The sequence below is a fragment of the Lipotes vexillifer genome, unplaced genomic scaffold, assembly GCF_000442215.2.
Source record: "Lipotes vexillifer unplaced genomic scaffold, Lipotes_vexillifer_v1.1 scaffold443, whole genome shotgun sequence".
NCBI classification, from domain to species: domain Eukaryota; kingdom Metazoa; phylum Chordata; class Mammalia; order Artiodactyla; family Lipotidae; genus Lipotes; species Lipotes vexillifer.
Window position 1 is genome coordinate 438,957 of NW_006779163.1, and position 12,485 is coordinate 451,441.

The 12,485-nt window shown below is 47.3% G+C and overlaps 2 protein-coding genes across 2 annotated transcripts in view; both read left to right on the forward strand.

Annotated features, from left to right (window-relative positions):
* The first annotated feature begins 3,963 nt into the window (after window positions 1–3,963).
* Window positions 3,964–7,937, forward strand: HSDL1 (hydroxysteroid dehydrogenase like 1). Its single transcript, XM_007452522.1, has 4 exons — window positions 3,964–4,183; window positions 4,848–5,293; window positions 5,499–5,726; window positions 7,839–7,937. Exons 1-4 carry the CDS (start codon window positions 3,964–3,966, stop codon window positions 7,935–7,937), a joined length of 993 nt encoding a protein of 330 aa, XP_007452584.1.
* A 4,277-nt stretch (window positions 7,938–12,214) lies between these two features.
* MBTPS1 (membrane bound transcription factor peptidase, site 1) overlaps window positions 12,215–12,485 on the forward strand; it is a 51,320-nt gene continuing 51,049 nt past the window's right edge. The window contains exon 1 of the mRNA XM_007452523.1: window positions 12,215–12,309. The gene's annotated coding sequence lies outside the window, so the exon portion shown is untranslated. The remainder of the gene's footprint in view (window positions 12,310–12,485) is intronic.

Here is a 12,485-nt window from a genome sequence, read left to right on the forward strand (position 1 = left end):
CGTGGCGGAGCACGGGCTCCGGCCGCACAGGCTCAGCGGCCATGGCTCACGGGCGCAGCCGCTCCGCGGCACTTGGGATCTTCCCGGACTGGGGCACAAACCCGTGTCCCCTGCATCGGCAGGCGGACTCTCAAGCACTGCGCCACCAGGGAAGCCCGAGGGGTTTCTTTTTGTAAAGGATCACAGGTGTTGGTTTGGTGGTCCCCTCCCCGCGGGAGGGGACTGAGCTGAGCTAGGCTGGGTGGTGCGATTTCATGCAGCAGCTGATCTGGGCACTCCTGTCCGTCCGCGCCAGGGGTTGTGTGAGGTGCTGGAGGGGTGTGTGGGGAGATGCGGCCCCCCAGGGAACGCAGCCTTGGGTGGGGGGTTTCAAAACCGAAACAGGCACCAGGCGTTGTCTAGGGTGGAGGGAGAGGGGAGGGGTGGCACTGGCGTTTCCTTCCGTCTCCTCATCCGCAAGCCCCCGGCCCCAGGCAGGCTGGAAGGGGCCATCCCTCCCTGCTGCTGCCGCCAGCCCAGGACCCACGTGCTCAGGTGGGCAGCTGGGATCTGCCGGGAGTGTGGAACAGGTGCTGCGGTCGAGCGGAGGGTCTAGTGCTCTGTGGCTGGAGCGCAGCACAGTGGTTTGCAGAGAGAAGGATGAGGCCCAGGGAAGCCCAGCAGATGCCCGGGACAGGTCAGAGGCAGGGCGTGAGCTCGCCGTCCTGGGTCTCCCTCCAAGCGGTCTGGACAGATTTTGTCCTGTGTGACGAAATGTTCCTTAAGGAACAAGGTGCAGGAGCCGGTTGCCTCCCAGCGCAGCCTTCCACCAGACGGGCCCTGGCGGCGCCTGCCTTCTTCCCAGACCAGGTGATGTGTCGCTACCTGTGCAGGGAATCACGGCACGAGAGTTGTTCCATTTCCTTAACTTTTAAAACGCTTTGGTCGTAGTTTTATATAAACTTATCCCAGCTGAGCTGTGAAGGAGAGGCATTTGTTTCCTGTTGGTTTTTGTTCACAGCTTGTCCTGAAGAGAAGACAGAGCAGTGTATTCCTGAAGGCCCAGGGCTGGCAGAGGAGGTAAGAGGAAACCACAGGTACTTAATGACTTGAGCAGAAAAATCGGGGAACTCGGTCACAGTCAGGCTTCTTTTGCTGAAGTTTTTCCTTCTGAGATGTTCAGTTCTTGAAAAAAATGGTGTTTGAGAGGGTCGAAGTTCCCTTTACACACAGCTTCCCCTTGGGGTGAGGTCATTCCCTGAGGCCTACCTGACCTTTTTAGCTGGAACCCTGTTACAGACACTCCTGCAATTCATTTTCCCACAAGTATTTCTTTGGCTATGACCCATTAGTCCTTGATATGTGGTTTTCAATTTTTCATTGAAAACACTTTTAACATTTTAGATGTATGCCCATCTGTTATTTTGAAGAATAGATTTAATGTTCCAAGTATCTAGTTTTTTGGTCATAGTTTTGTTATTTCGAATTTTTTCACATTTTGTTTGAAAAGTACTGGTGCATACAAGTATTTATGTTTCACATTTGCTTTCTTCATGGCCTAGTATTTGATTAATTATGACAAAAGGCACGTGTCCGCTTTAAAAAATTATCTCAGGAACTCCTAACTTAGGATGGTTGGGTTTGAATTCTCAGTTTTTATGTTCTTCCTTGTGAGAAGCTAATGTTTTGGCTGTTTCTCTGGGAATCAAATTAGCGCCATTCAGGGACGGCAGCCAGTGTGAGTGTGCTCAGTGCCGGGCAGGGGCTTCTCCAGCCGGCGCCTGCCTCCTCAGGATGGGGCTGTGTGTTGAGATGGTGCAGCAGCGGGGACCCTAGGAGAGGGTGACACGTCACTACCTCATCGCTAGCATCCGGAAGCTTTGAGAGGCGCTCATGCACAGCAGAAAAGGGGTGAACACGTTTAAGGTGGATGACCGTGACTGTGAACGTCTTTCAGAGGATTTGGAGCAGCGCCAGGAGTGTACGGCCTTAGTGGGGCGGACGAACCAGAAAAAGAACAGCATCTTCAGCCCAGACTGCATTGATCTCGATAGTTCATGTTTTAGGGAATCTCAGCCAGTGTGGTCCATGAAGAAGCATTACCCCAGAGGAGCATGTAATTGTTTTTATCTTATTAAGTAATTGGCTTGTGTGCTTAATAAAGTTTATAATGTTTTCTTTTCTTGACCAATCTTGGCATCCTTGTTGTAGGAGGTAAGTTTCTCTGAACAGAACCCCAAAGTGTACAGCACTTTACTTACTGGAAATAAGGTGGCCCCTTCAGTCATTTCCTGTATTGCTATTTGAGAAGGACGTTTCTTTAACTTACTTAATGCCACACCCACTTCGAGTTATGGTAGGAGTGGAAATTTTAACGTTTGAGGGTTTATATCCTCATTGTGAGGCATTTAGGAATCCTACTGCCTGTTTCTTTCAGTTTTCTGTCATATTTCTTTTGTATGTTTTGTTGGTTTGTAATTTGGACTGCACACTCATGTGCATACTCAACACACAGATATATATCGATATATACCTATTTATATTCAGTAGTTTTTTTCGTTATTTTATGTGCCTGTTACCACAGTGTGGTATCATTCTTACATTGTGCTCCATTCCAGAGGTTAATTTGTTTTCTCCACTCTGCAAACCTTGGTTGAGCTCAGATTGCGTTGCGGTGGAGTGGGAAGGAGCTCACTTATTCTTCCTTAAGCTTATGCCAATTTCTGCTGCTATTGTCGGGGATTTTTCTTAGTTTCAGGATTTACTTTTTTCCTATTCTAATGCAGTTTCTATGAAAGGGGCCACTTCCAGAAGTTTTATATAAATGTTTGTTTGGCTTAAATCTATTTTCTTTTATTAATATATAATAAATGCTGTATCCTTGTGTTTCTGCATATCAGAGCTCCCTGTAATTTAACTGTGGTCTGTTCTGATCTTTTTGATGTTTGACCCTCACTTGATAGCACACAGTTGGCTCAGGCCTCAGTGGCTTCCCAGGTCTAGTCCAGGATGAAGTTCATCAGCCTTGGTCGTGCCCAGCCTTTCTCTGCCTTTCTGAGCACGGGCATACATACACCAGTTCATATGGCATTTAAAGTTGTTTTGTTAAATGTTCGTCTCTTCTTCTAGGTAGTTATTTACTTCATCTTTGAGGCCTTAGCATCTGTCACGGTACATGGCACATAATAGGTGCATCGCGATGCTTGCTGTGTGAATACTTACAAGAATTGAATTGGGCTTTTCTTTCCCCAAACGTTAAGGGGCCAGGGAAAGGTAATGGTGTGCCAGTGACATCAGCACGATGGAGCGTGCTTATGCGCTATCATTTGACAAAACCATTTCTTCAAGTTTGGGGAGTATCTCTTTTTAAATATACATTTATGAATATTATTTATACATAATCTAATTTATGTTTATTTGATGTTAAAGTTTATTAGAGCTTAGTTTTGTCACAAATGGGTTGTAAGGTCTTTGAGGCCAAGGCCCTGTCTTAATATTGCCTCTGTTTCTTCTACTCTTGTCTCTCCAGGGATAGTAGGCCCTCTGCGCTTGCCGGTTTTGAATACATATAAATTCAATAAAAGAAAGAAACATACCTCTCAGCTGTTATGTGAATTAAACAGTCTGTGTCTGTCGCTGTGCTGGACCAGGAGCTTTTTTGGCATAGGGCATGTTGTGTTTATCTCTGTAGCCACAACATTTAGCGCAGTGCCTGGATTTTAGTAGGAATTTGGTAACCCTTGATAACTATGTTGACTAATCTTCTTGGAAGGAAAGAACTTTATAAGCTACAGATGTTAAATAATGAGATCATAAATTGTCTGGATCCATGGGCTATGTGCATCTAACAGTTACTGTTATTTGAATGCAAAATTGTTAAGCTCTGATGTCCTCAAATGCCTTTCTTCCCGCGCACTGTGCGTGTTCCTCTAACTTACTAAGCAAAGGCCACCTCTCTTTTGCTGCCCTCCCTTGCAGGCTGCCATGGCTGCCGTCGATAGCTTCTACCTCTTGTACAGGGAAATCGCCAGGTCCTGCAACTGCTACATGGAAGCCCTCGCCTTGGTTGGAGCCTGGTACACGGCCAGAAAAAGCATCACCGTCGTCTGTGACTTTTACAGCCTGATCAGGCTGCACTTCATCCCGCGCCTGGTGAGCAGAGCAGACCTGATCAAGCAGTATGGAAGATGGGCAGTCGTGAGTGGTAAGAGATGGGTTTTCAGTTCTTGCCTAATCTAAAAATGAAATCATCTTTCCTGTTCAATCTGTGTTTTAAGTTGGATGCATCATTCCTGGAGTTACTGAATTTGATGTAATGTTTTCATGGGATAAAAAAATAAAACTACTCTGTTATGATTATGTGTGCATTTCTTACCGCCCTCGTCTTGGAAGAATTTCCCTGTGATTTCTGTGCTTCTCATTCTGCCCCTCCTGTTCCCAGTCCAGCTCCAGCCCCACCATCCTAGCCTTTGCTTTTCCTTCTTGCTCTCTGTTTTGAAAGTGTCCTTACAAACTGGTACCACTTTCAGAAGCACTTGCCTTATTTTAAATTTCATTTTAATTTACCATTGTTTCCCATGGCACTCATTCAAGCCAGATGAGAGTTTGAAAACAGTTTCCCACTGTGTCTCACAGTCAACTTGGTGAATGTAAAACAGTTCTTCCTCTGCCTGTCAGAGTGTCGGGGCGAGTGTTTGACTAGCTTGTGTCATGGATTTGACCTTGTGCTTGACTGATCACTTACAGAACTCGGTTTATTTCTAGTGTGAATGCTTCTCTGATTAAACCCGGACACAGTGTATTTAAAGTCCATTTTAAAGGTCACACTGAGAAACGAGTTTGCTCACTTTTCCCCGCTTGTACCGTAGGCGCAACAGATGGGATTGGAAGGGCCTATGCAGAGGAGTTGGCCAGCCGTGGGCTCAACATTGTTCTGATCAGTCGGAACCAAGAGAAGCTGCAGACGGTCGCTAAAGACATAGCTGACGCCTACAAAGTGGAGACTGACGTCATTGTCGCGGACTTCAGCGATGGCCGCGAGATCTACGGCCTCATCCGGGAAGCCCTGAAGGACAGAGACATTGGCATCCTGGTGAACAACGTGGGCGTGTTCTACCCCTACCCTCAGTACTTCTCGCAGGTCTCGGAGGACACGCTCTGGGACATCGTCAACGTGAACATTGCCGCCGCCAGCCTGATGGTGCACATAGTGTTACCCGGGATGGTGGAGAGGAAGAAAGGGGCCATCGTCACCATCTCCTCCGGCTCCTGCTGCAAGCCAACCCCCCAGCTGGCGGCGTTTTCCGCATCTAAGGTAACGCGTCCCCAGTTGGAAAGTGAAATCATCATGCCGGACAGTGTTTATGACAGTGGTTTGGTCCAGGTGTTGAGCTCTTTGTCAGCAGCTCGTGTTTGCTTGTGCTGTATTTTTTTCCCTGAAAGGACCATTAAGTCTTTTTTTTCTCCTGAGTTTCTTCCGAGTTCCTGAGAAATTAAGTCTTTCCCTCCTGTTTCAACAGGCTTACTTAGACCACTTCAGCAGAGCCTTGCAGTATGAATATGCTTCCAAAGGAATCTTCGTACAGAGTCTAATCCCGTTCTACGTAGCTACCAACGTGTCCACCCCTGGCAGCTTTCTGCACAAGTGCCCGTGGTTGGTGCCTTCGCCACAAGTGTACGCACATCATGCTGTTTCTACGCTTGGCATTTCAAAAAGGACCACAGGATACTGGTCCCATTCCATCCAGGTAACAGTGTGCGCTCAGCTCTTGTAATTAGGTTAATGCATCCTAAACCTTTTTAAAATGACACTTGGGAATCTGATTGAAGCATGATGCTGAAAGATGAGGATTGTAAGTTCTGATTCTCAGACCTCAGAGTGCTCTGGCCGAAGGGTCCAGCTCACGTCCTTTGAGCTCCTTTCCATCTTCTCCATTCCCGTTTGTTTCCTACCTTTTTAAGTCCCGCCTGTCTCAGTCTCTGGGGAATGCATGGCATTTGTGTTTTCAGCGCTGTGCACTTTTCCGACAAGCTGGATGTGTACCCTCGCTGTGGACGTCCTCCCCTCAGCTCGTTGTTCCCAAGTCCTACTGAGCCGGGTCCCCGGGGGGGGCGCTACTCTGTGTCACATTAGTCAGGAGCAGGCCTGGACACACGGGTCAGGATCCCCGAAGGCGCCCAGAGCCTTGCAGAACCTGACCTCCCCCACCCCGGCTTTTCCGCAGTTCCTGGTGCCTGGAGACTTGGCACCCCTTTCCTGTTACTGCTGTTATCTCAGCAGGCCGATGAGTCAGCCTCCGGAGTTGATCTGTCAGTACCCAGAGGACGAAATTCTCTCCTCTTCCATTAGCTCTTTCCCGCTCTTTCCCTTCCACTGCCCAGTGTGCTGAAACCTCCCTGGGACAAGCCAGTGAGTCTCCGCCTGCCCCTCCTTAGGAAACGGGCAGAATCCATCTTGATGCTGGTCCCCCTGTAGTGGATAAGTGGTCATGAGAGGAGATTTAAAACAAACAGATTTTTAGATGCGGCTTCAATCTCCACTCAATAAATACTGAAAATAAAATGCCCTTTGGAGGGGGATCCGATTACCTAGCCTGTGTCAGGCGCCCCCATGTTTCAATGTGACCCTCCTTACAGAGTCCTCCTAAGGGACCATATATTGCCTTCTTTCATCTCCTCGGATTTTAGAGCCTTTTGCTTTAGGACAGCGGCCCCAAGGAGGAGTATTTGGGTATTTTTTCCCCTGAAATCCTGACTCTTTAAAGAGGTCCAAAGAGACCTTGGTCATTTTCACAGGTAGTTACTTACGGCTCCAGGTCAAATACGGGACCCCTGTCTCCAAGGTGGCTAAGCTGAAGCTTCTGTGGAACCTGCTGGGAACAGCTGCACCTCTGGGACCCTCACCCCACAGTTCATCGTGCTGGGACCCCCTCCTTGTTCACTGTGGTTCCTGAAATAGCAGAGTGACCTGGGTCTCTTTCTTAAGGAGAATGTGGAGTGACCTGTATTACTACACCTCTGGTCAAGGCTAGAACATCAGCACCTGCCAGGGGCCCGTCCATCTCCCCTCCTTCACACACAAGGTGTTAAACTTTCGCTCAGTCTCGGACAGATCCGTCAGTGTTGCGCAGGGCTTCTCCACCTGGGCACTAGTGGCGTAGAGGTTGGCTCGTTCCTTGTTGTGGGACCTTCCTGTGCGCTGTACGATGCTCACAGCATCCTGGACCTCTGCCCACGAGATGCCGGTAGCACCACCACCCCACTTGTGACAGCTAATACTGTTTCTGGACCTTGCCGAATGTCCCCTGGGGGGACGTGGCCCTGGAGACCCCCTGGAGCAGAGCAGCATCAGCAGATATCCTCCCTGTATCCCCGAGGCTTCCTCGTCACACCTCAAGACACACTCTCAGGGTCCTGGTGTTTTTGACTCAGTGCTTTTGTTTAACTTAGCACCACTCTGCCCCTCAGTCCCCAGTTTTCTCACACAGTACTAAGCAGGTATGCAGTTTTCTCTTTCACCTGCCTTTTATTCCTGGGCTGATTTGTAATTCTTATCCACATTCCATACTATTCATGTCACGTTAAGTAAAGATGAAACCGTATCCCTGCATGTAGGTCTGTCCCGCCTCATTAGAGAAAGGGGGCGGGTGGGCGGTGATCACATTTCTGTTCCCCAGAGAGTCTAGCATAGGGTCTTATACAAAAGTAGGTGCTCAGTGCAGTAGCACCTAAGGTTTTTTCCTTTTTTGTATTTAATGGGATTGGTGATGTTTGTTGGTTTAAATGATTGCTGATCTGTGCATTCTGTTGTCGATGACTTTGGGGTCTAACCTTACAGTCTTTTTCTCTTTCATTTTTAGTTTCTTTTTGCACAGTATATGCCTGAATGGCTCTGGGTGTGGGGAGCAAATATTCTCAATCGTTCCCTACGTAAGGAGGCCTTATCCTGCAAAGCGTGAAGCTGGCTGCTGGTTGGGAAGTGTCGCCACCTCGGGGAACCTGCGGTATATTCTACATGTGGAAGAACACGTGTAATTTATCTCCTGCGTTTTCTTTCATTGCCGATCATTTAGCATACTGTTGACTCATCATGTGCAAAATAAACATAACACTTTTAAGAATGCTGTGGAAAAGCCTCAAGGGCCACTTGGAAGGCACAGAGTAAATAACGACCACCACACAAGAACCATGAGGAAACCTAAATTTTGATGCTTTTTTTTTTTAAGCTGTCCAAAAGTTGTGTGATTTATGTTGTTCTAAGAGGTACTAGCAGTCTGATATTTAACTATGATATGACTTGTCAGCTCTTACAGTTTCACGTGTTGTTTCTTAAGGGAAATTATTTCAGTAGATGAATTATAGTATTGGTTTTCAAATGTTCATCAGGAAAAACTATTTAACAGTGTTATTTTCTAGGTAAGATTTGCTGGTATAATGCGTGGAAATCTGTATTATATTGTGTAACTCTAGTTGTTCGGCTCTGTGTGTGTGAAGTGCTGCTCTTCAGCTGATACTTTGTTAGAGAACCATGTATGTGTGTATGTTGTGTGCACCTAGGCAACTTTATTTATGGGTAAGTTACTTTAAGAAAGATTTCTCGTCAAGGTGGCTTAATGTGGAATCTTAAGGGTATTAAAATTCTAGATTTTTCCTTTTCATACTAAACAAAGGCTACCCAATTTTGTGCTATAGATTTGCCAAGTATAATGTTACTTACGACATTGTTTTTTTTAATCTACTAAGGAATTAATTCATTCCTAGATTTGGACATGTAATACTTGACCCTCAGTCATCTTCTGATTTATAATTACTGTGGATGAGTATTGATTTCTCAGCCTATGACCCATTTTATAACAAATTTAGCCCTTTAGAGCTTGTTTTACCTTGTTGTCAAACACTTTTCTATGTAATATTAGTCCATTCCAGTGGCATTATTGGTGTAAACATCAAAGATTTATAGAATAGTAGTTAAAATATGGACAGATTATGTGTGTGTGGTATGACATATTGTATCTGTTGAAATAAGTTAGAAGCTCATTCTTGGCTCGTGTAATGGATTTATGCATTACAGTGAATACTTCTATTGGTATGAAGATAATTATGCACAACCCACCACAATATGGGTTTGCACTGAAACCTACTGTGAAGTCTTTTTGGTTCAGGTCCTGTAAAGCCAGACATTTTTGAGAACCACATACGGAGTGCTTTGACAGTTGTAAATCACTACACGAATATGACCGTATGTGCAAATTTGAAATTCACAGTTTAATATTGCAACATTGATGCAGAAACCGGTAAATTGAAATCAGGACTTTTATGAAATTGCTTTCTCCTGAGATAATATTCCATTACGAGTAGGCCTAAAGCATGCTTTTATGTTATGCCCACAATTTTGCCAGTGACATTGCCTTAGTATTTCCAGATCTGACTTGGGCTCAAGATCAGAAGTTAAGTTCAGAGCTCTTCAACTTACAGATCAGGCCTTCATCACATAAGAGGAGGAACTTCAGCTGTGAAAATTTACACACTAGTGATACTACGTAGAACTGACCTTTCTACGATACTAGTACGTAGAACTGACTGTTTTGCTTCCAAGTTGGCTTGGAAACCTTTATTTTGTCATATTTGGCATTTCCCCACCCGACCATTTATGGTCATTAAGACTAGTGAAAATTTGACTTCATGCCACAGTGACTTGAACTTAAATTGACATATAAGAAGCAGCAGCAACTTGCTGTAAAAATACCATATTTATATCTAAGGTGTTATGTGGTACAGCAGTGTCTTATATTTATAGATTAGGTGTTGGATCATTGTTATATGATGAGACTAAGTAAACCATGTCAGTGATGTTTTAAAATTCTCTCCTTGGCAGGACATATGTAAATATGCTGATTGGTGCAAAGTTCATGAAAGATCAAAACCAAGACTCTTCCTTAGGTTTTACCTTTCCCAGAGCTCATTTGAGAGTCATAATCGGACCACTGTAGATGGGGTTTCTTATTAAGAATGTGGGAAATAAGAACCTTTGAAACAGTCTGTGGCCTGAAAACAACAATAAAAGCAGTTGCTTCTGCTTCCTTTGGCAGAGGTTTTGCTCCATATGTTCATAAATTGGTTGTTTGGAAAGAGAGATACATTTTTTCCCCAGTAGGAACAATTATTTAAAAGTTACAAAAAATTGATCTCTGAACACCTGTGATAGTGACTCATTAAAAGCTGGTAACTCGGTAAGAAAATTGTGCGTAACCACGTGTCTCACAAATCTTGTGAAACTACAGAGTTGATTTCTTGCTCTCATTCTCCTGATAGGTTGAATAAGATGAAGGCTGATTTTGATCACTGACATTGGCGATGTGGAGGTCACTGGTGCTTTTGTCATGATGCATTTTCATCGAGTGGTGGGGATGAAAAGTAGTGGGTTCAAGAAAGAGTGGGAAGAAAAAGGGAGTGAGTAGAGACAGCTTTGGAGGAGTCTGATTTGTTTTAACCTCAGTTACTTAAAATCTTGGCACATTTGGGAACCAGAGGGTTAAGTGGTGCCCTCAGTGTTGACGTTGTTTGCCCTCCGAAACTAGTCTCTCTGTGTCTCTGTCTCAGTATTGGCTCAGGCTGTTACTCTTTAAAATAGTACTCAGTGTTAATAAAGATTTACCTTCCCATGGAATTGTGAATGCTTTATTATATACGTGAAGGGTTAGTTTAGGAAGTTATTAGAACCTGGAGTGGTGGAAAACCGGTAGAGCAGGATTCTGGGGCTCTCAGCTTCCTTGGTCAATTTTCAGGCCACCTCCTGTCATGCCCCAGGCCCCCTGCAGTTTCTAGGATTGTCAGGAGCTGGCAGCTGTCTCTCTTCCCCCGCTTCCTACTTCACTATCACGTGATAAGGATGTTTGCAATTCATCAGCCTACCTCTGTTCCTAACTGTTGGGCTTTGTATTCAATGGCATAGTGACCTAAAGGGCTGTTAAAAGAATCCTGAGTAGAACAACACAGTTAAGTTTAAGATCAGGTACCTTGCGTGGTGGCAGCAGGGAGTGCTTAATTTTGAGGATTTGCAAGTGCAAGGGTCAAGAATTCTCTGAAAGTTCCCAACATTGATGCGACCTGGGGCGGGGCGGGGCGGGGCGGGGGTGGGGGGAGAAATTAATCAGGTGTGGGTTGATCTAGTGTAACCACCACATTTATTGAATGTGTCAAGCTCTGTATGTGTATGTTTCATTTAACCCTCATCCTATTAGGTGGGTACTCATATCTGTTTTTTGGATGAGGAAGGTGAGGTACAAAAGAGCTGAGGTACAACTTGCCTAAGATCACAAAGCCAGTAGGGGATTCTGTATTTAGCCACTATATCAAATCAGTTTGGTTAAATATTCTTAAAGGGAAGATGCAGTGCTGTGGTTTCTAATATTGGGGCCATGCGGTATCTTCATGGTGCCGTGGAAAGTTCAAACAAGATGCAAGCAGTTTTGTCTCACTATATAGCACATCATTTGTCATCAGCATTACGTAAAACAGGGTTTCAGTCCCCCAGTTGTGTCCAATGTCAAGTGTGGACCGGCTCAACATTTAGACACAAAACAGCCCGTGATCTCAATCACCCAGACATTTTGGGGGGAGCGCACTTCTAGAGTTCAACACATTAATCCTTGTTTCTTCAAAAGGGGTAGCCGCTTGGCGTCCGTGCTCCAGGCGAGGCCGCGAGGCGTTAGGAGTGGAGCGGACCGGACTTGGGGCAGGGGTCTCGCCGGTCAGGGTGGGAGTCAGGGGAGGACTCGCATCCTCACGCCCTGAGCAAGCACTTCACCCGCCCGCGTCCCAGGTGCCGCGCGGGTAAAACGGGTAGCGGTTTGCAGGGGGCGCGCGCTGAACCCGGCTCTTGCTCTGGACACCTAAAGGCCCCAGGAGAAGAGCGCTGGAGTAGAAGCTTTCAGGGCACGTTTCGCCATGGCTGTCCTCTGCAGGACCGAGCCCGGCCCGGGCCAGTGCAGGTTCCATGAGCTCCTGCCCTAAATCCCTACGCATCCCTCGCCGGCCCATTCCAACAGTCCTTTACCCGGACTCCGACCCGGTCCCGCCCCCAGGGCCGCAAACTTCGCGAGACCTCCGTCTGTCCTCCCGGCCCGGCCCCGCGGCCCCCGGCGTCCAGAGCGCGCACGCAGGGCACGCACGGCCGCCGGGACCGGCGCTCCAGGCCGTCGGTCTCCCCGCCCGGATCGCGCAGTATCGCGAGCGTTGGGAGTAAACACCCCGCATGGAGATCCTAGGCGTGTTCGCCGCGGAGGCGCCGTTATCCCGGGCCGGGCGGACCCGAGCCTGAGGCCGCCGCAGGTACGTCAGGCGGCCCGCTCCCCGGAGCCGCCGCCTCTCCGGACCCGCGCGGCCGCCCGCGCTCTCCGGCGTGCCCGGCGGCGTGCTCGAGGCCCCGAGGGCGGGGGTCTGCGCTGGCGGGGGCGGCGGGCGGCGGCGGGCGGCGGCGGGGCCTCGTTGCGGCCCGGGAACCGCTG